Source organism: Gouania willdenowi, chromosome 17, assembly GCF_900634775.1.
Source record: "Gouania willdenowi chromosome 17, fGouWil2.1, whole genome shotgun sequence".
In the NCBI taxonomy this organism is placed as follows: Eukaryota; Metazoa; Chordata; class Actinopteri; order Blenniiformes; family Gobiesocidae; genus Gouania; species Gouania willdenowi.
In genome coordinates this window covers 22220311-22243145 of record NC_041060.1, presented here as the reverse complement: position 1 = coordinate 22243145, position 22835 = coordinate 22220311, and the positions used below count along the sequence as shown (strand labels likewise).

Here is a 22835-nt window from a genome sequence, read left to right as displayed (position 1 = left end):
AGCCTAGCCTAACCTAACCTAGCCTAGCCTAACCTAACCTAACCTAACCTAACCTAACCTAACCTGACCTAGCCTAACCTAACCTAACCTAACCTAACCTAACCTAACCTAGCCTAGCCTAGCCTAGCCTAGCCTAACCTAGCCTAACCTAACCTAGCCTAACCTAACCTAACCTAACCTAACCTAGCCTAGCCTAACCTAACCTAACCTAACCTAGCCTAACCTAACCTAACCTAGCCTAGCCTAACCTAACCTAATAGTTTATCCTCTTACTTCAAACACCATCACAACCCATGCCTCTTCTCTAATCAACAAACTAACATTTACTCAATACAAAAATCTGTGCTAAGATCTGTATAAATTGAGTAAAAGTCTTTAAATGCATTTAGCTTCTTTTATTCACTTTCATAAACAAAAAAAGACCAAATACTTTGAAATGGTGTAACTACAAAAAATGTCATGACAGTCAGTGCCATGTACTACAAAGATCGTGGGTTACAGTCCACCTAGGTCCAGTTCTTTGATACAGGGAGTTTGGATGTTTCCTTTGCATTTTTTCAGCCATCGAAACACATGAAGACATAGATTGAAAGGGGTCCAGCTGCAGCGCCTCTACACCCAGCTCCTCCACTGCATAGATTTGGTTATTAAAATCCACAAATGGGCTATGGGAGTAAATAAATGGTTGTGTGCCCTATGATGTATCTGGATGTGCTCTATTTTCAAGTGTTACCTTACTATCGGTAAAAAAAAAAACATGGATCGATTACATCTCAAACAGAATATATGTCTCTGCGCATTTATAATTTCAGTATGATGTACTGAGTTCACATCATACTGAGATTATAAATGCGCAGAGATCTGATTAGAAAACATAAACTTCACGCAATAATATCTATAATTTAAAGACTGCCAGGTCTGAGAAAGAGAATTATTATTTAGTAGTATTTAGTTGATTTTCATACATACTTCAAAATATTTTTTGAAGTTGTAAAGTTTTTTCAAATTTTTCAAACTTTGTATCCACACAGAAGAAACAATTTTTTATCAACCTAGATAATTAAAAATTTTTTAGACCATATACTGTATGTGTCAAAGTAAAATAGCACATGTGGTTACACCATTTGACATAAGGTCTTCTTTTTTTAAAAAAAAAAAAAACCTCAACAAAGTTAAATGCATTTTTTTTTTTGACTTTTAATTTGCTTGTCTTACCATGATAACAAATGCCAGCGATCAAAGTGGTAATAACAACCAGATTAATTCACAGCGCGGGTAAAGATCAGACATTACCAGTCGGTGGAGTTGCCTTCAGGATGTCAGGATCCCAGCAAGTGATGCTGAAGCAGCAGCATCATAAACAAGAGCAGCAGGTGCATCAACAGCATCATCAGCAGCAGTATCATCATCAGCAGCAGTATCATCATCATCATCAGCAGCAGCAGCAGCAGCACTATGAGAGCAGCTTTCGTCAGAGCTCCAAGTCGTCTGTGAAGCAACAGTCCTCCGTCACCTACAAGACCTCCAGCCGTCGGTAAGAGGATGATTAGATGATCAGATAAAGAAGGGTGATGGTTGAAAGCTTTGAGCTTTGCTCCTGATGTAACCCAGTGCTTTTAGAAACCTCAGAGGGCAGAATGTGCTCAGACCGTCAAGGTTTAATGTGATCAGTTCAGCTGCAAGACCGTGTGCCATAGAGCACTGCTTTAGTAAACCATTCTTTCTTTTGTGGGAGTTGACAAGTTTTTGTCAGAATTAGTAATTTGTAACTTTTACAGGGATTTTGTCCCCACAATTGAGCTCAAATCAGCAAAGTGAACCCCATAGAGTACTCTGATTCTATTATCTATTATTTCAGAATTTAGGATTATTGAATCAGCCATTTAACAATCAAACAGGAAAACAGAATACTTAACACGAGCTGCAGGTCTTTGTGGCTATCTGTCCCTTGGAAGATCCCAAAAACAGAGCAATGTTCTGACCTCACTACTTTATCATTAAGCCAGATGTTATCTTGATAGTATATCCCAGTTTGGATACAAGGTTGTCAAAATTGCTCACAATATCCTCTTGTGGTGCAGTGTGGTATCACAAAAACGAAGGGGTGAGGATAGTTGGTCATCTCGTTTACTTGTGGCATGTTACTATGATGTTTCTGATCCAAAATGACGTGAGTTCTGTTTGGCTGTTTTCTCATTGCTTAATTCATGAACCTCCCATAAGTACACTGATGTTGGATATACGATGCATTTTAACTGAACAAATCAAGAGTCATGTACACCAGGTAGGGCTGCATGATTTAGGTTAAAATGATAATCACGATTATTTGGATCAATATTGTAATTACTCATCATGTCTGTATTTTTAATGAAATACTTTTTAACAATATGTGAACAGTTTAGAGTGCAAAATAAAAACTCTCAACAAGAATAATGATAAATACTAAAAATAATTTTTCTCAATTTTCCCGTAGAACTTACAGAAATTTACACAGGGCAGCTGCTTGAAAAAAATTTCAGCATATAATAAAAAGGCAAGAGCATTAGATGCGTTCACACCGAACGCAAATTCTGCAACTCTGGTGACTAGATTACATTCAAAATCAATGCATATCGCGACTCACGCAATTCCGAGTGACCTGAAGAAGTCTTGCTCGCTTTTCATTGAGATTAATTATGTGTTCGCATTTTAAAAGTAAAAATCGCCAACAATCAGGTACATTTATTCATGGAGGCCAAAATCGTAATCACGATTAAAATTTGATTAATTGTGCAGCCCTAACACCAGCCATAATGGTATATCCACTGTACTGGTTTTGTATAGGTCTCAGTTTTTATCGCTTTAGGTTCTTGACGATATGAGTAGTTTTGTGGTTGAACTGGTGGTTAATTCCTTAAACCATTCCTGGACCTATAATGCATCCTGGCGGTGTGAGTGTTTCCAGATAAGTCTCAAGCTCCTATGGGATGTGAACATGGGAAATCTTTTCCTGCAGTCCTGTTCTGATGTTCTGTTGTTGACCATTTCACTGGTTCACTGCTTCATTTTTCTTTTGATATATACTAACCACTGAAGACCAGTGTTAGTACCACACAAGAGCCGCAGGTCTGCATGATCCTGTGATGTGGTCAAGGTCAAAGTGGCACCAAACTGTTTTTTTCTATTTATTGCTTCAAATATGCAAACAAAACAATATTTTGCTGCCTGATATTTTGACAATCAACTTTTCCCTTCAGCTGAGTGTGGTCATAATGTTATGGCTGGATGGCGTTCAAGATCGTATTGCAGTAAACTGTACACTTGTTCCTCCCTAAGTAGTCCAGGTAAATATAATGTTTCTAATGCACATCACAGACAGTCATTTAATCGCAAAAGGTTGTTTTTAAGCTTGAGTTGTTAATAAGATTTGAGTTCTCAACAAAGTCAAAAAAAAACTTCCTGTAGTCAAACACAATGTACAGCAGCCATAGTGACATCAAATGTTGTGCTTTCCTCATGCAATGAGTCTGTCTTTGCCCCTCAAGGACTCTGAGTAGATGTCACTAGGACTGCTTTCTAAAGGGGGTCAATGGAAGAATTTCAGCTGTGGTGAGGGGCTGCCAGGTGTATTTGTGGACAGCGAGGCTATTTCTGTAGACATTACAGGAGACGCTGCTGTAAGAGCCAACTGTAAAGACACTGGATGGGAGTGAGACTGTAGTTGCTTAAACACGTTGGACTGCCTCTCCCTAACTGACAGTCAGGAGCTTTCTGCACTGTCAGTAGTTGTGTTAAACTCTTAAATGTGTTCAACTCTTACATTTGCCACATATTTGTTTGTAAAACATAGAAGTAAACAAGAACAAGAACTATTTATGTTTTTTGCTCTTAAAAGACAGTATAAAACTTGAGGAAAACCAAATTTCTTTTGAAGTTAGCCTTTACATTTGGTGCAGATTTGTAATATGGGATATGTTATAATGACAATACAGCTTGTCTATTGTATTCATCAAAGTGGCATTGCTGTTTCCTCTTGTCTAAGCAGGAACTGGACTTTCAACATCCAGCCCAGTCTATTGAATTATGATACTTTACAGTTTGTTGGTATATCAGGAAGCAAAGTCATTCAGAGAGATCCTTTACTTTCTGTCATTTTCCCTTAAACTCTTGTGTCCTCCTTCCTTACAAAAATGGCAGGTTTGACTACCATCACTGCATCATCCATCTTTTTCCTTTTTTTAGTTTCACTCCCTACATCCTCACACAGTCCCAACATCTTTTTTTAATCATTCACACACATGTATTCTCCATGTTTGCCGTGAAATCTGGGCTCCACTATCTGACCTGTGTCCATAGATCTGAGAGACCTACCTGACTAACATGTCACTGATGTATTCTGGACCAAACCCATTCACATATTTATACACCAGCAGCAGAACTTTAAAATCTATTCTGAGGCTGACTGGGAGCCAGTGTAAAGACTTTAAAACTGGAGTAATGTGCTCTGACCTCTTTGTTCTGGTTAAGACCCAAGCTGCAGCATTCTGAATTAGCTGTAGCTGTTTGATGCTCTTTTGGGGGATTTCTTTCAGAAGACCATTACAATGGTCCAGGCTGCTGGAGATAAAAGCATGGACCAGTTTCTCCTGATCTTTCAAAATTATTAAACCTTTCACTCTGCAAATGTTCTTTAGGTGGTAGAAGGCTGTTTTTGTGATAGATTTGATCTGACTGCCTACCGTCAGATCTGAGTCAATCAGAACACTAAGGTTCCGGACTTGGTCTTTAGCTTTTAAAGATATAGCCTCAAGGTACTCGCTGACAGCAGTACGTATTCGCCTTGCTAATACAGGTCTTGCATAGTTATTATTATTATTTGTTACATAGGCACTGTTTGGTTCATTTTCAGTGCAGTAAACACAATAGTTTCAACATTTCCCTAACATGCTTTTACTTTAAATCAATAACTCAGTTCAACACAGCTAACCTGCTAGTCTAAGGCCTGCTGTGTTTGAGTGCAGGTGACCATCAGGCTGGACATATCCATCGCATGTCCAGACCTCTCCTTTTTGCAACTTTTTGGCTTGAAGTTTTTTATTTGCTTCATCCAGGGCGTTTTTTAGCTAGGGAAAGGTTTTGTTGGGACTGGCTGTCATTATGGCAGCGAGCTTTCTTGATAACTTTTACTACCCTCAAAGTTTGTTGCACTGGTCTCCCTGGGCCTTTAAGTCTTTCTCCACCTTCTTGAGAGCGTTCTACATTTTTGTAATAGTGAAAATGTGACGCTATGGTAATTTTTTATTTATTGCCTTGAAGGCCAGAGATGGTTCATGCCTGTTTTTCTCTTGTGTTTTTGACAGATCCGTAAACGTTTGAGTTAAGAGATCTTCTTGTATCAACAGGTGTTGATATAGTTGACATGTGTTTTTGACATAGTGTTCATAATTTTTAACATTGAGATGTGATTCCCATTTCATTTTTAATTTTATTTATTTATTTATTTTTTATTCTTTCCCTTCCATTTCATTCTAGATTCATGCAGACTGGATTTTGGGCCTTCATTTAGCATGAGACGGTACATCTTCATTGGAGATAATAGACAAAAGTTATGTTGGACAAATCATTCTTCTTCTTCAAAATCTCATGGAAGTCCCCCATCAGAGCAGTTCTGACTATGGATTCCTTTTTGATATTGCATATCCAGAATATTATTGTTTACAGTCAATAAGCTCATGTTGTCTTAAAGTTGTCTTAGGTGAACATACCACCTTCAATTCAAGTTTTTTGCAAACCTATCAAATTGCCATCAAATGCTTCAACATAAGGTTATCTGTCCTGTTGGCTTCTGTTCACTGTGCACCTTTTCTTAGAGGAGATGCTGTCCATCTTGTGTCCTATATGGGGCGCTGCTGCGCTCAAAAAAAAAAGAAAAGATGAAATAAATCTAATTTGAGCTGTTAAAATAGTAACTTTGTAACCGGAGTCCCCCTGATTCATAGTCCCATGTAAACATCTCCATGGATATCAGAGTTGTCTTACAGCTCCATATAAATAGTCTGACATGTTTATTGAGAGTTTTTTTTTTTTTAAATTAAAGGATTGTAATACAGCATATCTACATCTTTCAGATGTTCAAAAATTTCCCAATTCCGTTTCAGTGTTTACTCATTTCTGTGTCAGTTTACCCTATTCCATTCTTTCTTTGTTTCATCGTCTTTCTTTTAGATGTCATTTTAAACCTTCCAAAATTGTGCTAAACATTTTTAATAGGGTTATTTGAGTGAACTATTGTTGTTATTCTTCTATTTCTCCACTGTAGAAGTGTGCCAATAGCACGCGCTGAAATCACACAATTGTGTAAGATTTGATGTCTGTTTTTGCTACATTGCTAGATATTAGGCCACACTGTTAACGGCGACAAATACCGTAGAAATGTGTGATATTGTTCCAAAACATGTAGGCGAGGCTTAGTCCTCATCATATAACTATTTATTATTCAGGTGTAATGTTTGTTTTATCCCAAAATTTCATAATGGTGATATTTCGCATGAGATTTGAATATCCGTCTCTCTGCCCACCCGTTTACAGTGAAAAATTGTGTGTAAATTTGTGATATTTTCCCAGTGCCTGTGAGGGTATACAGTATTTCTTGTCATTTGGCACTTTATGCTTGGTTTTGTTTAAAAAACTAAATAAATAAAGACAGTTTTTGATATCACCGTTTTTGTGTCAGGAAGTGAATTTCGTATTTGGTATGTGGAAGCCCCCCATCAGTTTGATCTCAAGTAGCCCGGACCAGTTAAATAATAGAAATATCATGTTCAACAAAGGTTTGTGGGGTTATCACATTTTGCTTTCATCTGTTGTTCACTTCTGGCCTTTAGTTTTGTTGCGTCTGTTAATCTCACTTAACAAGGTGTTACCCCAAGTGCAGAAATTAGGAATAGCATGGGATGGTTTGACACCCTTGTCACAGAGATTTTGCAACTTCCTTTCATACATGACATTTTACCTTCTGGCCTGCTTGAATAAACTGTTTTATGTTTTTGTGCTGATGCACGGCTGTTGTGTTATCCCAAAGTGTGAAGAAGACCTCAGAGACGACTGAGAAAGGGCAGACGGTGGTTAAACTGAGCCCACTACCCAAGAGAGCCAAACGCACCTACCTTGCCATGGACACGGACAAAGAAGTCATTGGATATGTTATTCCTGTATTTAGAGCCAAGTGAGTACAAGCCACACACAAGCATAGACGGGGAGTACTGAAGTAATGCATCTAAGTGCTTTTTTTGTTCAACTGTTTATTATTAATGTGTGATGTGTGTGTGTGTATATAATAGTACATATCTATAGTTTTGTCATTATTAGAGTCATGTATGTATTTATTATTAGATGCATTTTATGTATAATGCTATGAAGACTAGGGTGGTCCATCAAAGCATGGTTAAGAATAAAGTCAGATAACCTCGGTTAGAACCCTGCATTAGGTTTTGGCGTCCTGAATATAATTAAGAAAGAAATTTGAATGTTGTACAGGTTGCACCTGCAGCTCAAAATGTCCTGGAAATTGACTGATTAAATGTACATTAATACACATATATAAAATTATGGAAAAGGAAGGTTTACAGATTCCACAAAAGCGTTGTGGCACCCTTAATCAACGAGATTATGAACGGAAGCAGTGGTTTTGTGACCACCAGCATCATGCATTTCTTTGAAACCCTTACTCCAAGTTTTCAAAGAGCACAGGTACATTGTTGTGATCTCAGCAAAGCCACAGTGGTTACTGGACATTCTAAGGAACATTTTTATGCAAGTTTCAGTTTGTTTTTGCAGAACAAAGCCACAAATTTTCCAATATTTCGTTCGCTATGTTATAGTATGGATTGGGCGATTTTCAAATGTCTTGTGCAACTTCTACATTTTAAATCATTTGCAAGATTTGGAACCAGATGCAGGGTTCTAACCTAGAGAATCTAAAAAAAAAGTTTTTGGGACCACCCTAATGAAGACATGCTTATGGTAAAGCGTGTTATGTTGATGATTCTTCCAATTGCCCTCTTATTTCTTTTTACTGTTTTCGTCTTTGCATAGGTTCTGTTACTATGTGGGTGATTCTGGTATTGTGTCATAGATACCACCTCTTTTTAAAGGGGTAAAACTACTTTTTAAAGATCAATATTGTGGTCCAGGTCTGTCAGGAAGATGGATAATATTGGATTATCAAACTGGGTGTTTTGGGTTACTTTCAGTCACGAGGAGGTTCGGGGTCTGTTGGATACTCAGGAGGAGTCTACAGAAGAGGGAATTAATTATGTGGCCATGAGGAATCTGTTTGTCAGGGAGGCAAGGGAGTCCATGGAGGTAAGGGTGATGAAGACAACCAGAACAACGCGTATCAGGCAATCTGCAGAACGTGTGGAACTGAGCAAAACGGTAAATCTTTGTGAATTCACATTCTGGAAAAAACAGTTGCTAGTAATCTCATTAACAGTGGCTTGTTGTTAAAAACCTGGCAACCCCTTTCTTGCTTTAGTTGGACGAGTGGTCAGAGTTTCGTAAGAAAATGAACCCAGACAGCCTGATGCACCGTCCAGAGTTCATTATCAAGCCTCGTGGTCAGACTGTGTGGGAAGGAAAGACTGTAAAGCTGCACTGCACAGTGGCTGGATGGCCCAAACCCAGGATCGCCTGGTGAGTTGTGGCAATATCACCAAAGTCATCATCGAGCATCTATCATAGACAACTTTCCAGGGCAAGATGTACAAGAATATGTCTCCTCTTTTCATGATCAACACTAGTAAACAAGCTGCTTGTTGTTCTGCATTGAAGGTACAAAAACAATGTGCTGATTGATGCTAAGGCCCACCCTGAGAAGTACACAGTGGAAAGCAACTACAACATGCACTCCTTGGAGATCAAGAAGTAGGTAAATCGTTTGGAGTTAGTGACATTTAATCGAGACTAAGGACACTTCAATCGTGGCCGGCCGATAAAAAACAGATCAATATTATCCTGAAAGATAGTTAGAAATGATCCATTCAGTTGATGTAGTGAACATCAAAACTAGTGTTTAATATGCACGGCTAAAATGGCTAGTTCGCAGTTTTGCGGTTGCAAGAAACATAATTTTGCAACATTTCAGACACACAAGTCATATCTCTGCCCAAAGCCAAATAAAGGTACAGCTGTAGAGGTAGACTGTGTATCTTTAAAGGTGCAGTCTGCAACTTTCAGATCCCTCTCTCCCCCTCCCTCCCCACTGCTCTCTTGCTCTGCCTCCAAACTTTCCAAAGTCCCTCCCTCAGAGGAGCTAACAAGCTAACATTAGTCCAACAGCAACATCACAGTAATATAACATGCACTGTTAAAAGCATATTACTGCAGCGCTTCTCTCTCTCAATGTGCACACACCTCAGCAGCAGCAGCAACAACACAGTGTCACTTACAGCAGCCATGCACATGCACTACGGAGTTCTAGTGTAACAATTACAAATCAAACTTTATGTAAATCAAGCAGCAGTAATTACCTTTCAAGCAGAAAAGTAGCTAATTCCATCTTCTACTCCTCCAGACCATACACTGTAAAAAAGACGGCGCTCCAGCCCTGGGAAAGGGGCGGGGCCTGTGAGCAACAGCTGTCAGACAGCCCATCAAACGCATGTCTGGCTCTGATTGGTACTTTTTACTCGGTCGTAGTGCATTCTGGCAAACCAAAGGCTGCAGGAGCAGCAGGGGGGACTCAATGAGCTTTTTTTTTCACACACACTGCTAGTTTGATGTAAAGCTGTCCTCACATAGTGACAGCTTTAGCAAATATGACAAAAAGTCACTTTTATAAGAGTTCCAGACTATACCTTTAACTCCCATGATTATTTCTTTGTTAAATTCAGAGGAAAGTAAGGACTGACTGACTTCAAACAGGATTTGGTCTGTTGGCTTTTTGTTGCACTTCAGTGTTGTCTTTAAAGAATGATTACCTGTACATCCAAACATCATTTTATCTGTGTCTGGAACCCAAGTCCTAGGACATACTGACATGGCCCCCACGACAACAGCTCCACTTCAGCCGCCATTTTACAAAGGGCTAATTGCACACAGTAAGCAGCTCCTGTAGTTTCACAATTTTACACGCAGCATGTTATTTGAAAAAACAAACAGTTGTAGTACTTTTTTTTTTTTATTTAACGATATTTTAGTTTCATATTTTATTATTCTTTTCTTTATTTCACAAAATTTCCTAAAATTGATTTGATGGATTTGATTGTTGCATTTGGTATTCATGCTACTTTTCATTCAATAACAAATAGTGCTTTAATAACAAATCAAAAAGCCTAATTCTTAATTCATGGTGTGATCATTAGTTCATGAAACCTCGATGGGAGCAGCCTTAACCGAGATGTTTTACTTTCTGTTATAGAAAAAGTCTGTGATGAATAAATAAAAACATTTATACACGTTTACTTCCAGCTGTGAGTTTATCGACACTGCTCAGTACCACGCCTCGGCCCTCAATGTGAAAGGGGAATCTTCTTTTGTGGCTGCGATTGTGGTCAAAAGTAAGTGTTTGGGGCCATAGTTCCTCCTGGGACCCATTTTTTAGTTTAGCACTCATTTTTTTCAGTTTGTCTTACATATTTGGGATTGGTAAGGTTTAAAAAAACTTCACTTTGTCTCTGTACAGTAAATACTTTTTGCTAGAAAATAAAGTTCTCATTATGTAAACAGTTAATGACTAAAAATTATTTTTTTACTCCAGTAATTGGGTTCAGAAGGGTTCCAATTAACCTAACACCCTGATCATCCTGTAGTGTATTACTTTAGTAACAGGAAACCTATTTGATTTGTGATAAGTTTGCATTACTAAAAAAACAATTGACAAATACAAATGTACTGTACTGACCAGGGTTGGTGTCATTATAATTGTAATTGTGTAATTGATCATTCATTTCAATTATGGCGTGATTATAATTGTAATTGTAATTTTCAAGATCTGTTGATGTCATAATCGTAATTAAATTGTAATTGAGTTTAGATGATTGGCTTTGTAATTGTAATTGCCATGAAATTTCTACATAAATTGTCAATTATAATTTAATGCAAAAATGGTGAACCATGTTATAGTTCTACGTACAGTTTTAAACATATGTAGTTAACAGTTATTAAAGTATTTTTCATATCAAACTTTCCCACATTTTAACATTTAAAAAAAATTGAAATCGAGGAGTATACTGACACAAAAAAGGCTCAAGACGTCCTAACCAAAAATATTAAAACCTGTAATTAATTTAGATGATAAATATTTGTTTTTAATGTATTACATTAATTACATTACAGCTGATTTAAGACATGGGTCAAAAGTTACAGAGTGTCATAAGAGATGCTAACAGAAAGCTAACAAGAGGAAGGTTAACTTTTATTAGCTTATTTATTTCATGCTCAGTAATTGTAATTAATTGTAATTGAACTTTAGTAACAGGATGTAATTGTAATTGACTTTCAGGGGGAAATTTTAATTGTAATTGAATTCTAATTGGAAAAATTGCTGGTCACTGTAATCGTGATTGAATTGTAATTGAACATGGGTAATTGAAAATGTAATTGTGACTGAAAAATGCAATTGACCCCAACCCTGGTACTGACTGCTTTATCCTTACAGGGTTCCAAGATTGTGAAGAAGCAGGTCTACTTGATACTAAACCACGTAAGGAGACAGTTAATCACACACTCACTAGGTTACTTTAGTGCACACTACATAGAAAGAAAAAAAAATGCAATACCGCAATGTATTCTATCAGAACGTATTGGGCTTTTTGATCATCAATGGCAGTGAAGGTCAATCTGAAACCACTTTGGTCCTTTGGCTTTTCATTCCATGGAGCATCAGCCCATATAATAAAGTAATGCTGTTTTTTGTTGTCATATTTATAGTGATTGCACAGACCAGTTAGCAATAATTTGCCACATTGGTGTTTTAAAAATCTATTAATTTATTTTAAAAAATAAATTAATACAGCACTTTAAAATGTTTTGATTCATATGGGTATAACCAAAGAGCCTATTTGGCTCAGCTGCACTTAATGCTTACTGCAAGTCTGCACATAAATGAGACAAACTTTCAAAATAAAATAAAAGGACAGTGTGTCAGCTAACTGCTTATTATAAATAGCTTGCATTATGTTACTTTCAATGATGCCATTTCAGATTTCACAATTTAGCTGATTTGTGTGCTGTGCAATAATTTGCAGCATTATTTGGACTAAACTGAAATACAATTTTGATTGAAACGTTAACGATTGTATTTCCCATTTTCATCTGCTCATGTTAAAACTGAAAACCAAAAAATACGTATTAGTTAATAGGCGTTTGTGTCACTTCTTCAACTTCTGCAGATGGTTACTCTGCAGAGCATGGCGTCACTTTTGAAACAACCATCCTCGATAAGTTCGAAGTGGCATTTGGTAACGAAGGAGAGACTCTGAGTCTGGGCTGCACTGTCATCATTTATCCAACAGTGAAGAAGTACCAGCCCGATGTTGTGTGGTACAAAAACTGTAAGTGAAAGAACAAAGAACGTGGAATTACCTCTACATAGTTGCTCTTTCTGTTAATTCTGTACTCCCTATTGTCATTTACCTGTCTCTCCAGCGGTCCCCTTGAAGCCTTCCAAATGGGTGCACACCCACTGGTCTGGGGAGCGCGCCACTCTCACACTTGTTCATCTCAACAAAGAAGACGAGGGCCTGTACACGCTGCGTGTCAACACCAAGTCTGGCTTTGACACCCACTCTGCTTTCGTGTTTGTGAGAGGTGAAGATCCTGAACTGTGTCACCACTTTATTTTGAAAATCAGTGCACTGACTTACGGCTCAATTGAAAGATTATTTTATGTGACGTTTACTAGTAAGAATGAGAGGCGATTTAGAAGCTGCTTATGCAATAAAAAGCACTTTAAATGCAAGAAACTCCAAAATGTTGATGCCTACATATAAAGGGATATTGTGTGTTTGAGGGTAAATGTTGATATAAATGACTTGAAAGATATTTTACATACAAATGAGTGACAAACGTTTATTATTCAGCTTCAGACTGATCATCTAAAGTGGATCCATAGGTTTAGAAAGATTTAAGAGAGGTCATTTCATTTTAAATTCTTCAGTCATTTTATCATCCATCTTTCAGTTTAATTTTTTCTTCTCATAATACAAGCTGCTGTTACTGAAATCTACATTAGACTTGTTTATCTTGACCAGTGTAAACTTGGATAAGATCTTTGGATAAGAATGTGATTGTTATTCAAAATAACTGCAGAGGAAGGATGTGCCAGTCCTGGAGTCTTTTGAGCTTCCATCTAGCATTCAATCTCTGACGATGGTTTGCTATATTATTGTTAGATTTTGCCCCCTCCATGCCAAAAATTGGCCAATGTGGGCGTGTTCCTAATATAGAGGTGGGGTTTGGAAAAGTTCATGGTGCGCAGCTATTGTTGTGATTTCTGTACATTTAGACTTCCAGTATGCTCTGGATGACTGCGTACCTTATGTGGGCTGCATCTCAAAGTCGGAGGTTACGTTTTGGAACAAAATATAGACGATGCAGATGCTTTTATTAGTTTCTCACCATTAAACCTTCAATGTGCCCAACACATTGATCACAATCGGAGGCATTGGGTGTCATACCACCTGTAAATTAAAATCCCAAGCCAACACTGGCCAATTCTTCTTTTGTAATCAGTCCACATTACAAAAAAAATGATCAATAACAGGAAACGATCTATGGCATTAAGAGGCAGACTAGAACACATTTCAGGAGCTCTCCAGATAATTATAGTACATAAATACATCAGTCTGACACTAAACAGACTAAAACTATGTATCATTTTATCCCAACTATAAATTTTAAAGGCACTTTGCCGTAATATACTTGGTAAAAAGATTTTGTTATCATTAAAAGCAGTAATCTAGGAAAAGTTGGCAAAGCTGGAATTCATCATCCAACCTAAAAGTAGAAGGACTAAATTTAGCCATGCTTGCTTGCAGTGGTCCTCACATTCATGTGTGTCCGTTGTTAGATGCTGATGTGGAGCTGGAGGGCGTTCCTGTGGCGCCCCTGGATGTGCGCTGCCATGATGCCAACAAGGACTATGTGGTTGTGACCTGGAAGCAGCCGGCGGTGGAGGGAAGCAGCTCCATCCTTGGATACTACATTGACAGGTTCAATGGAATATGAATGCAGTGTGACAGGCTGTGTCTGAGAGCTGAAGCTATTGTTTAGTATTTTATCGATTTATCTGTAAATATTGCAAAATAATGCACATATCAAAATTATTATAAAGGTGTTAACCGTAGAACACTATCGCTAAAATTAGTAACACCATCACTATCGTCGGGTGATTTTTACTCGATATATTATACCCAATAAAAAGTAGTTATAATCAAAATATGGCATTTTCTGACTAATTAGAGTTGTGTTCTTTAATTTTCAACGATGCCATGTCTAGCAAAATGAAAAAAAAATAAACCTACTATGGGTAGACTCAGAAAAATATTAACCAAAATTACTGAAAAATTAGGAATATAAGAACAAAACAATCTTAGATGAAGGAGTTGAAGCCTCACTGGTGTTTTGATTAAACTCATGTATACAGCACATTGCTGTATGGCAGTCAGTGAGGGGGTGTGGCTTCACTGCAGCTTTCACGCTGCCAAAGAGGTTTTTTTGTAAATATGCATCAATTGTTTCGATGACAGCGACGTGACGTTTGGTCAAAAGTGCAAGAAAGTTGCTGTTATTGCTGCAAAGAGAGATGAATGTTGCATTAATGATTTCATACAAGGAGTTCCTCACAGTACGATGATACGATAAAAAGGCTCAGGCAGTACACAAGTCAATAAAGATTTGAGAAAAACTACTTTAAAGGTGTTCACGAATCTAAAATGTCTGGTTGTGATTGGCAGGTGTGAGGTGGGAAGCCATCACTGGGCCCAGTGTAACGACACCCCGGTCAAGTACGCCCGATTCCCAGTCACAGGGCTGGTGGAGGGACGCACCTACATATTTAGAGTGAGAGCTTTGAACAAGCAAGGTGTCAGCCGTCCATCCCGCATTTCTGATCCTGTGGTCGCCATGGATCCCTCTGACCGGGCTCGCCTCAAAGGTGAGAGAGAACGCCACAAGTCTGCCAACACATGACACAGTAGCAAAAAAATAACGTGACTTATTTATGTTGTATTTCTAAACAGCTGGGCCATCAGCGCCTTGGACTGGAATGATCAAGTTCACAGAGGAGGATCCTACTGGTATGGATATTATTTTTTTTGAGGGGTAAAAAGCCATAAATTATTCAGCTTCGGAAGGAAACAAATGACATTATGGACTTTAACAACATGTAGCCTAAAGATGAAGACCTTGATTGTTTGTGTCATTAAAGAGTGATGCACATGTGCTCAGTGTCACTCAGGCAACGTTCAATGCCACAAATAATAAGAAGAATATTCAATGAAACAAGGCCAGATTATCTGAAAATAACTTATTTACATGAAAAATCTTCTTCTCAATTAAAATGATAATAAAGTAGACTTTAAAAATGTATGACCTTATTTTGTTTCAAATGCTTATTTCTTGAATTTCTAACCTGAAGTTCAGCTCAGCTCAAAACTTCTATCAGCTCACAGATAAATACACTGGCACTCGTTGCAAGTCTGTTTTCACTTTATCCCAAGCAAACTAAAGGAGTGAAAGGCTTTATTGTTGGTCAACCAGCCATCAGTGGAGTAAGAGAACGCTGACTCACGTTATACCGTTTTCCCTACAGTCGGCATCGTACCCGGTGAAGCAACTGACGTTGTGGTTACTGAGGCTACCAAGAGCTACGTGGTGCTGGCCTGGAAGCCACCGGTGCAGAGAGGTCACGAAGGAGTCATGTACTACATCGAAAAGGTGATGAAAACAGTATTAACACGTGATCAATAAGTATTCAAATAAGAATGTAAACAGTTAAGGAAGGAGTGGGAATTCATTGTTGCTAAAAGACTGATACATTGTGAGTGCGAAAAACCAAAACAAGTGCCTCCAGATCACAAAATAATGTTTTTCTCATGAACTTAACTCACTTGCACCATGTAGGCGTTAACTATGTTCAACTATTGCCTAGCAACGCCTGAGATTTTTCATCTTAAAAAGCCGTTTCATACTTGCAGGCAACAATGGAAGGAGTAGATTAATTTACGTAAACATTTGTTTTTGCACTACATGTAGCTGAAACTAATTTCTATCTGTAGTCCTTAAATATAGACAGTAATGAGATTTAAGTTTTATAATTGTTTTTAAACCAACAAGTCTTGGTTAAACCTGTCTAAACTGTCGTGCTGTAGGGATCAGGGTTGGGGCCAATTATAATTGAGTAATTTGTTATTAATTGTAATTTTAAGATGGTTTTAATTGTAATCGTAACTGAATATATCTGTTGCTGTTGTAACCAGACAGAAACGCAGCCATGCTTATGTCTTTCTCATTAGTCCTTTTCTTCGTGGTCTGCAGTGTGTTTCTGGGACTGACGCCTGGCAGCGGGTCAACACCGGGATGCCAGTCAAGTCCCCGCGTTTCGCCCTGTTCGACCTCGCAGAGGGAAAATCCTACAACTTCAGGGTTCGCTGCTGCAACTCTTCTGGTGTGAGCGATGCCTCCGTGTCCACAGGGGACATCACAGTCGGGGATAAACTGGGTGAGAAGCTGCTAAATGAACTTCCTACAGTTTCAACTACAGCACAACGACTGTTTTTGTGACTTCATTCCACAGCGTTGGCGTTGTGCTTGAAATGTGTCTTATTTGTGTATTTCTTTCTTTAACAGACCTGCCCTCAGCTCCAGGCACTCCAGTGCCAGTCAGGAACACTGACACCTCTGTAACCGTCTTCTGGGAAGCTTCCACAGATGTCCACCACTTGGTGGGCTACTACCTGGAATGTAGTGAAGTGGGCACGGATGTGTGGATGCCTTGCAACAATAAACCAATCAAGCAGACCAGGTACTTACAAGCTCAATAACCAGTTGATCACAGAAGTAGACACAATGAGTGTAAAGTTGTGTTTTACCTTTGAACAAATGTATTTTCTTAGATGCACAATGGGTAATTGTGTACTCATATTAATTCTACTCACTAATAAACCACCGAAAACCTTTACATTACAACTTCTACTTCTTATTCTTGATCAATTTCCTTAGGTTATGCATCTTAACCTTTTTTTTTACTGCTTTTACTGTTGATTTTTTTTTTTACTGTTTCACTGATGCATTTTTACATACAGTACATGCTAAAAAAATATGTATGCCTTGTCTTCTTCTTCTTCTTCTTCTTCTTCTTCTTCTTCTTCTTCTTCTTTGACAATTTCTATGGCTTTTTCAGCAATTCTGACATCTTTGACAACTTTTTTATCTCTTCAGCTTCTTTAATTTTAGGGCCCTATTCTCCCGTCTGAATTTAAGCGCTTTTTTGTGCGCCTGCAGTTACGCACTTCTCTTCTGCGTGTATTCTCCGGTCCAGGCTCCTGACACGCCCACCGCACGTAAATCAACCAAAAGTGCCCACTGGGCCATGATGTCATTATTTTGGGGCTGTCTAGAAATCACATTTTCCCAACGCTTGTAAATGTCATTGAAATCTGTGAAAATGATAAAGCACACTTTTAATTTGAAATGCCTTCTTTGATAAACAACAGGTTGGTTTGATCAGATTATTGCAGTGTCAGTATTATACACATTTTTCTGTCCGAACCACACTTAAAATCTCTTTTTTTTCGCCCCTCATATTAACAATAGATTAACGTTTGTTTGTGTGGATTGATTTAAGTACAGTGGGAGAATAGCGCGCAGCCAAAAACAGCGCCACTGCCCGGCTTTTTGGACTTACACGCATGTGAGAATAGACCCGTAAATGGTTCGAGGAGGTAAAATAGACCAAGCTGCTGCATCCTGAAACAAACCTAGCTTGCTTTAGTGGAAAACAGGGTCTTTCAAAGAAGTTTCCTCCATGGCTTCAAAACACTGTCAGGTTACAAAGGATAATGATAAATAAGGAAAATGTGAGGAAATCTTCTGCCCACCCTCTAATATGAGCCAGAGTCCGAAAGTAATATGCGTCTCATGGTTGATGTTCCTCTTCTCTTTAGGTTTGTGAGCCACGGTCTGATCACTGGGGCAAACTATGTATTCAGAGTGAAGGCGGTGAATGCCGCAGGCTACAGTCAGAGCTCTTCCATTTCAGAGGCTGTGGTTGTAAAGGCAGCCATCGGTGAGTGCCATCATCATCATCATTCAACCTCCCAGCTGCTCGAAAACATTTCCCTAATAACTGTTGTTTCAAACAACCCTCAATAATTCACGATTGCTGCTTTCTACTGTTTTTCTACTTAATCCCTTAACAAAAAGGCTACATTTCATCAACCCACCCAATGCTATTTTTTCCAGTCCCAACATGTTCAAAAGTCGGCCAAATAGGAGGAAACCTGCCCAACCTGGCAACACTGTTGGAGGGGCTTCTCTGGCACTCTAACATGTGACATGTCAATATATTATTGTGCTACCTACTGCACCCTGCTGGCCAAGATGGGTATCTAAATGACTCTCAGACATCACATAGCAGTCACAGATGGTCCACAATGCAAATCATTTATTTTTTGACCAATTAGGTGAAATTGCCCGCCTGATGACCTCTCACCGCACAGAGGTTGAAAAACACAGTGTTAAAGAGTCCAGGTTGTGGTTTACCATGAACCAGTGTTGAGGAATGTACTTATCAATGGAGTTAAGATGAGTTAGGGCTAGAATTGTTAATGCTTGAATATTCAGGGAATTATTATTGCCTGAGCATTGCTGAAGATATTGAGGGAGGGAGAAACACTTTACTGAGTCTGAGACATGTCTGAGTCAACCTGATTAAAGGAAGGCTCTATATATATCTTGTACTCAGGGTAACTCTCTGCAATCATAGGAACCTGAGAGTGAAGAATGAACAACTGAACTCAAATGCAACTTTAATGTCGGGATGTCGGTTCATATGTTGCATGTGCCTGCATGACATTCCCATGATGAAGGCTCTATTTTTCAGTGCTTGTATACTTTGTAGTCTGTGTAACTGTGATGTTGCTGTTGGATAACTCTTTAGGTTTGCCTCTTGGTGCATGGTCAAGGTGGAGGCTAAACACTGAGTTCTAAAAGAGCATGAGCCTAATGAGATTCTGGCCTGGCTTCGAAGATTTGCTTAGTGTCAGAGAAAACCTGCTTCTGGCTCTGAGTGTAAGTATTTATTCATTATAACTAAAAAAAGTGAGTGCAAAGCTTGTAGCATGCTTAAGTGTATAATTCTAATAATGCTAACCTCAAACATTTACCGGTAAGTGATAAAAGTAGTGCATCGATATGGATTCATTCCCCCCAACTAATCTGATAACAGATCATTTTCAACATTTTATGGTCAATAAGCAATTAAGAAGAAAAACATGATTAATAATACATAAAAGAAACATTATGACATATTTTAGCATTTTGAATGAAAAGGGGGATCTTTTTAAATCTTTGAACCACAATCATTTTGTTCCTAATTTTTTTGTAGTAATTTTTCTTATTAGCAGATAAAATGTTTACATAAAACATGACAACAATTGATTTTAAATGAAGTATATTAGACAAGTGCATCAAATCTACTAACCACAATAAAAACAATCCCATTAAGGCTAGGGTGACCAGATTTTTAAAACTCAAAACCTGGGACAGTAGTTTAACCAAAGTAGATGACCAATTTCCAAAAGAAACTATTTGCATATGCTTTTATTTGTAATGAAAAAAGGTCACATAAATTATATTTTTGTTGCAATCACATGGAAGACTTTTGAGTTTTTTAACTGGTTTATATTGCAAGAGCTACTATGGCAAACTGTTGTGATTGAAAGCTCAAAATCCACGTTTTTAAGCAAAATGCTCTTCGGCTTTCAGGGTCTTTTTTGTCAAAGGCAACAGACCATTTAAACAGGACAAATGGGACTGAGCTTATGAAAAACTGAGACAAATAAATGGTTTGGGGGAAATTGACCGTGACACGGGACGTAACTCTGAAAACCTGGACTGTCCCGGGTAAATCGGGACGTCTGGTCACCCTAATTAAGGCACATTTGACATGTATCTGTTATTCTGGCAGTCTGTACAGCAGACTGCCAGAATAACATATTCCACTTAATCGCCAACATCTTGAAGATTAATCTTTGCGTTCCATGTATCGCAGACATGGATTGTGTTGTCTTCCTCTGAGACTCAGGAGGAACTTCCTACCAACAACCACATTTTTTGGTTATCTTAGCACGTAGCGGCGCTGGCTGAGCCGGGTCAAAGGGCGTTATCGGGCTAACGAAATAAAATTAGAAATTCACCAATTTTAGTAAATAAGGATTGATAATTTCCATGCATCCCTAGATTAAAGTTGCATTTGAGGTTTCCTCATGGCACACGTGTCCCCTAAAAGCACTTCTGACCAGTTGTTCATTCCTCCTTCCAGCCATCCCTGGGAAGCCCAGCGATGTGACGATGCTGGAGGCCGTCAAAGACTACATGATGCTGACCTGGTCTCCACCCGCTAACAACGGAGGAGCCGACGTCAGGGGATACTTTGTGGACTACAGGACAGTTAAAGACGGCATTTTTGGGAAATGGCATGAAATGAACCACCAGGCCCTGAGCACAGCCTCTTATAAAGTACGTTTTCTACTTGAGGGGCTCAGTTATCCACATATAGAACCATTTAAAACCTTTAAACTGTTTCCTTTTAGGCTGAGAATCTGAAGGAAAACGTCTTCTACCAGTTCCAAGTGCGTGCAATGAACATGGCGGGTGTGAGCAAAGCCTCTCTGGCGACCGGAGGTCTGGAGTGCAAAGAATGGACGATTACTGTCCCAGGTATAGGACAAACTAAACACACAGGAAAAAAAGACACTTTCAGACATATTTTTGACATTCTGTACAGCTGCTTATTTATATTCTATGCAAATGCAGTTGTGTGACAAAAATCTTAAAGCTGGTATTGGTCATTGCGTATCCCAGATTTTTAAACGTTTCTTCTACTTTTCGTACACTTTAAGGCGTTCCTGTTGGTCTTCATGCTCTTGAGGTCCGTGACACCTCCCTCGTCATTCTCTGGGAACCGCCCACATTTAACGGCCGCGCCCCCGTCAATGGCTACTACTTGGATCTGAAGGTGGCGTCCGCTGGAGAGGAAGGCTGGATGGCTGCTCACGAAAAGGTCAACAGGACCAAACACATGAAGGTAAGAAAAGAAGATGTGGAACAAAGATAGGAAACTTTTGTCATAATGGGGGCCACAAAACAGTGATTTTGTGTTTCGATGGCCACATCATTGTGAGGTTTTTGGACCATTTCTGTATTTTTTGGCAATTTTGTGTAATTTTCTTGTAATTTTATGTTTTTTTTTCTTGTTTTTTTTGTTTTCGTTTTGTGTGTATTTTTTCTGAATTCTGTCTATTTTTGTGTTTTTGGAGTATTTTTTGAGTCATTTAGTGTATCTTTCTGTGTATTCATTTGTTTTGTGAGTCATAATGTGTTATTTTGAAGTCATTTTTGTATTTTTAAAATTAATTTGGTGTGTTTGTCCATTTCTTAGTTTTATTGGTTTACATGTGCTTAAAGCTTATAATTTTATTATAAGTTTTTCTAATTATACCTTCAGTAAAACAGGTCGTTCCCCTGTCAAATACATTGGCGTTCCGCTGTGTATGTAGTTTTTAAATGTCCTTCTTTCTGTATGGATTCAGGTGACTGGGCTGAAGCCGGGAACGTCCTATGTTTTCCGCATTCGCGCTCAGAATCTTGCAGGAGTCGGAAAGCCCTCGGCAGCATTGGGTCCAATTGTCGCCGAAACTCGGCCCGGTAAGTGTGATCATCACGAAACGCAAAAAACAATTTTCAAGTGTTTCAAGTACTCTAAAAACACACTGACTATGTTTACAGGTACCAAAGACATATATGTGGATGTAGATGACGATGGTGTGATTTCGATGGTCTTCGAATGCTCTGAAATGAAAGAAGGATGTGAGTTTGTTTGGTCCAAGAACTACCAGGAGATGACAGACACCTCCCGTCTCACTATTATCAATGAAAAGGGAAAGTAAGTATCCTCACAAACTCACACACAAACACACACATGCTGTGCTTTAATCAGCTAAAAACCTGCCACTCCTCAGGTCCAGAGCTGTCTTCAACAACCCATCTCTGGAAGACCTGGGGACGTTTTCATGTATGGTCACCAACATGGAGGGCTTTTCCTCCAGTTACACGCTAACGGAGGAGGGTGAGTCAATTTTGTTAAACTCAAATACATGTGTGTACGTTCATATTGAACAATTACTGAGATCTCACATGTGTTGGATTTTCGTATTTTAGGTCTTATGCGTCTTCTGGACATCAGCCATGACCACAAGTTCCCTGGTAAATATGACCAGAGTGATTTGCATGGATTTCAGTGTCAAATAATGATGTTTTGTTGTTCTTGGATGCCATTATTATAAAAAGTTATTTTTGATTATTTGTTTTTGGGGGCCGCACAAAACTAGACCGAGGTCATATGTGGCCCACGGGCCAACAGTTTGTCATGTCTTCTCTAAGTTATGGTTTACTGGTTTCGCACAATGCCATGCGCTTCCATGTTTGTTCTGAGCTGCGGACCATTTGTGTTTAGGCTGAAAAAGAAACCGCTCTGCGTCAGTGCTGAAACCCTCATTTAGATGTAGACCAGAGTTTGCTTCTCTGATCTCCGTAACGCAGAAGTTACTACAGACATAAATGCATCACTCAGT

At 38.7% G+C, this 22835-nt stretch overlaps 1 protein-coding gene across 1 annotated transcript in view; it reads left to right on the top strand.

Annotated features, from left to right (window-relative positions):
• myom1a (myomesin 1a (skelemin)) overlaps window positions 1-22835 on the top strand; it is a 34976-nt gene that overhangs the window by 2544 nt on the left and 9597 nt on the right. The window contains exons 2-24 of the mRNA XM_028473774.1: window positions 1271-1534; window positions 7061-7204; window positions 8232-8415; window positions 8516-8673; window positions 8812-8904; window positions 10450-10538; window positions 11639-11683; window positions 12372-12533; window positions 12628-12789; window positions 14051-14192; window positions 14937-15136; window positions 15222-15278; window positions 15794-15918; window positions 16519-16702; window positions 16831-17005; window positions 18147-18268; window positions 20525-20721; window positions 20796-20922; window positions 21105-21289; window positions 21795-21909; window positions 21991-22147; window positions 22224-22330; window positions 22423-22467. Of these exons, the coding sequence (XP_028329575.1) occupies window positions 1317-1534; window positions 7061-7204; window positions 8232-8415; window positions 8516-8673; window positions 8812-8904; window positions 10450-10538; window positions 11639-11683; window positions 12372-12533; window positions 12628-12789; window positions 14051-14192; window positions 14937-15136; window positions 15222-15278; window positions 15794-15918; window positions 16519-16702; window positions 16831-17005; window positions 18147-18268; window positions 20525-20721; window positions 20796-20922; window positions 21105-21289; window positions 21795-21909; window positions 21991-22147; window positions 22224-22330; window positions 22423-22467 (3193 nt within the window). The 5' untranslated portion in view covers window positions 1271-1316. The remainder of the gene's footprint in view (window positions 1-1270; window positions 1535-7060; window positions 7205-8231; window positions 8416-8515; window positions 8674-8811; window positions 8905-10449; window positions 10539-11638; window positions 11684-12371; window positions 12534-12627; window positions 12790-14050; window positions 14193-14936; window positions 15137-15221; window positions 15279-15793; window positions 15919-16518; window positions 16703-16830; window positions 17006-18146; window positions 18269-20524; window positions 20722-20795; window positions 20923-21104; window positions 21290-21794; window positions 21910-21990; window positions 22148-22223; window positions 22331-22422; window positions 22468-22835) is intronic.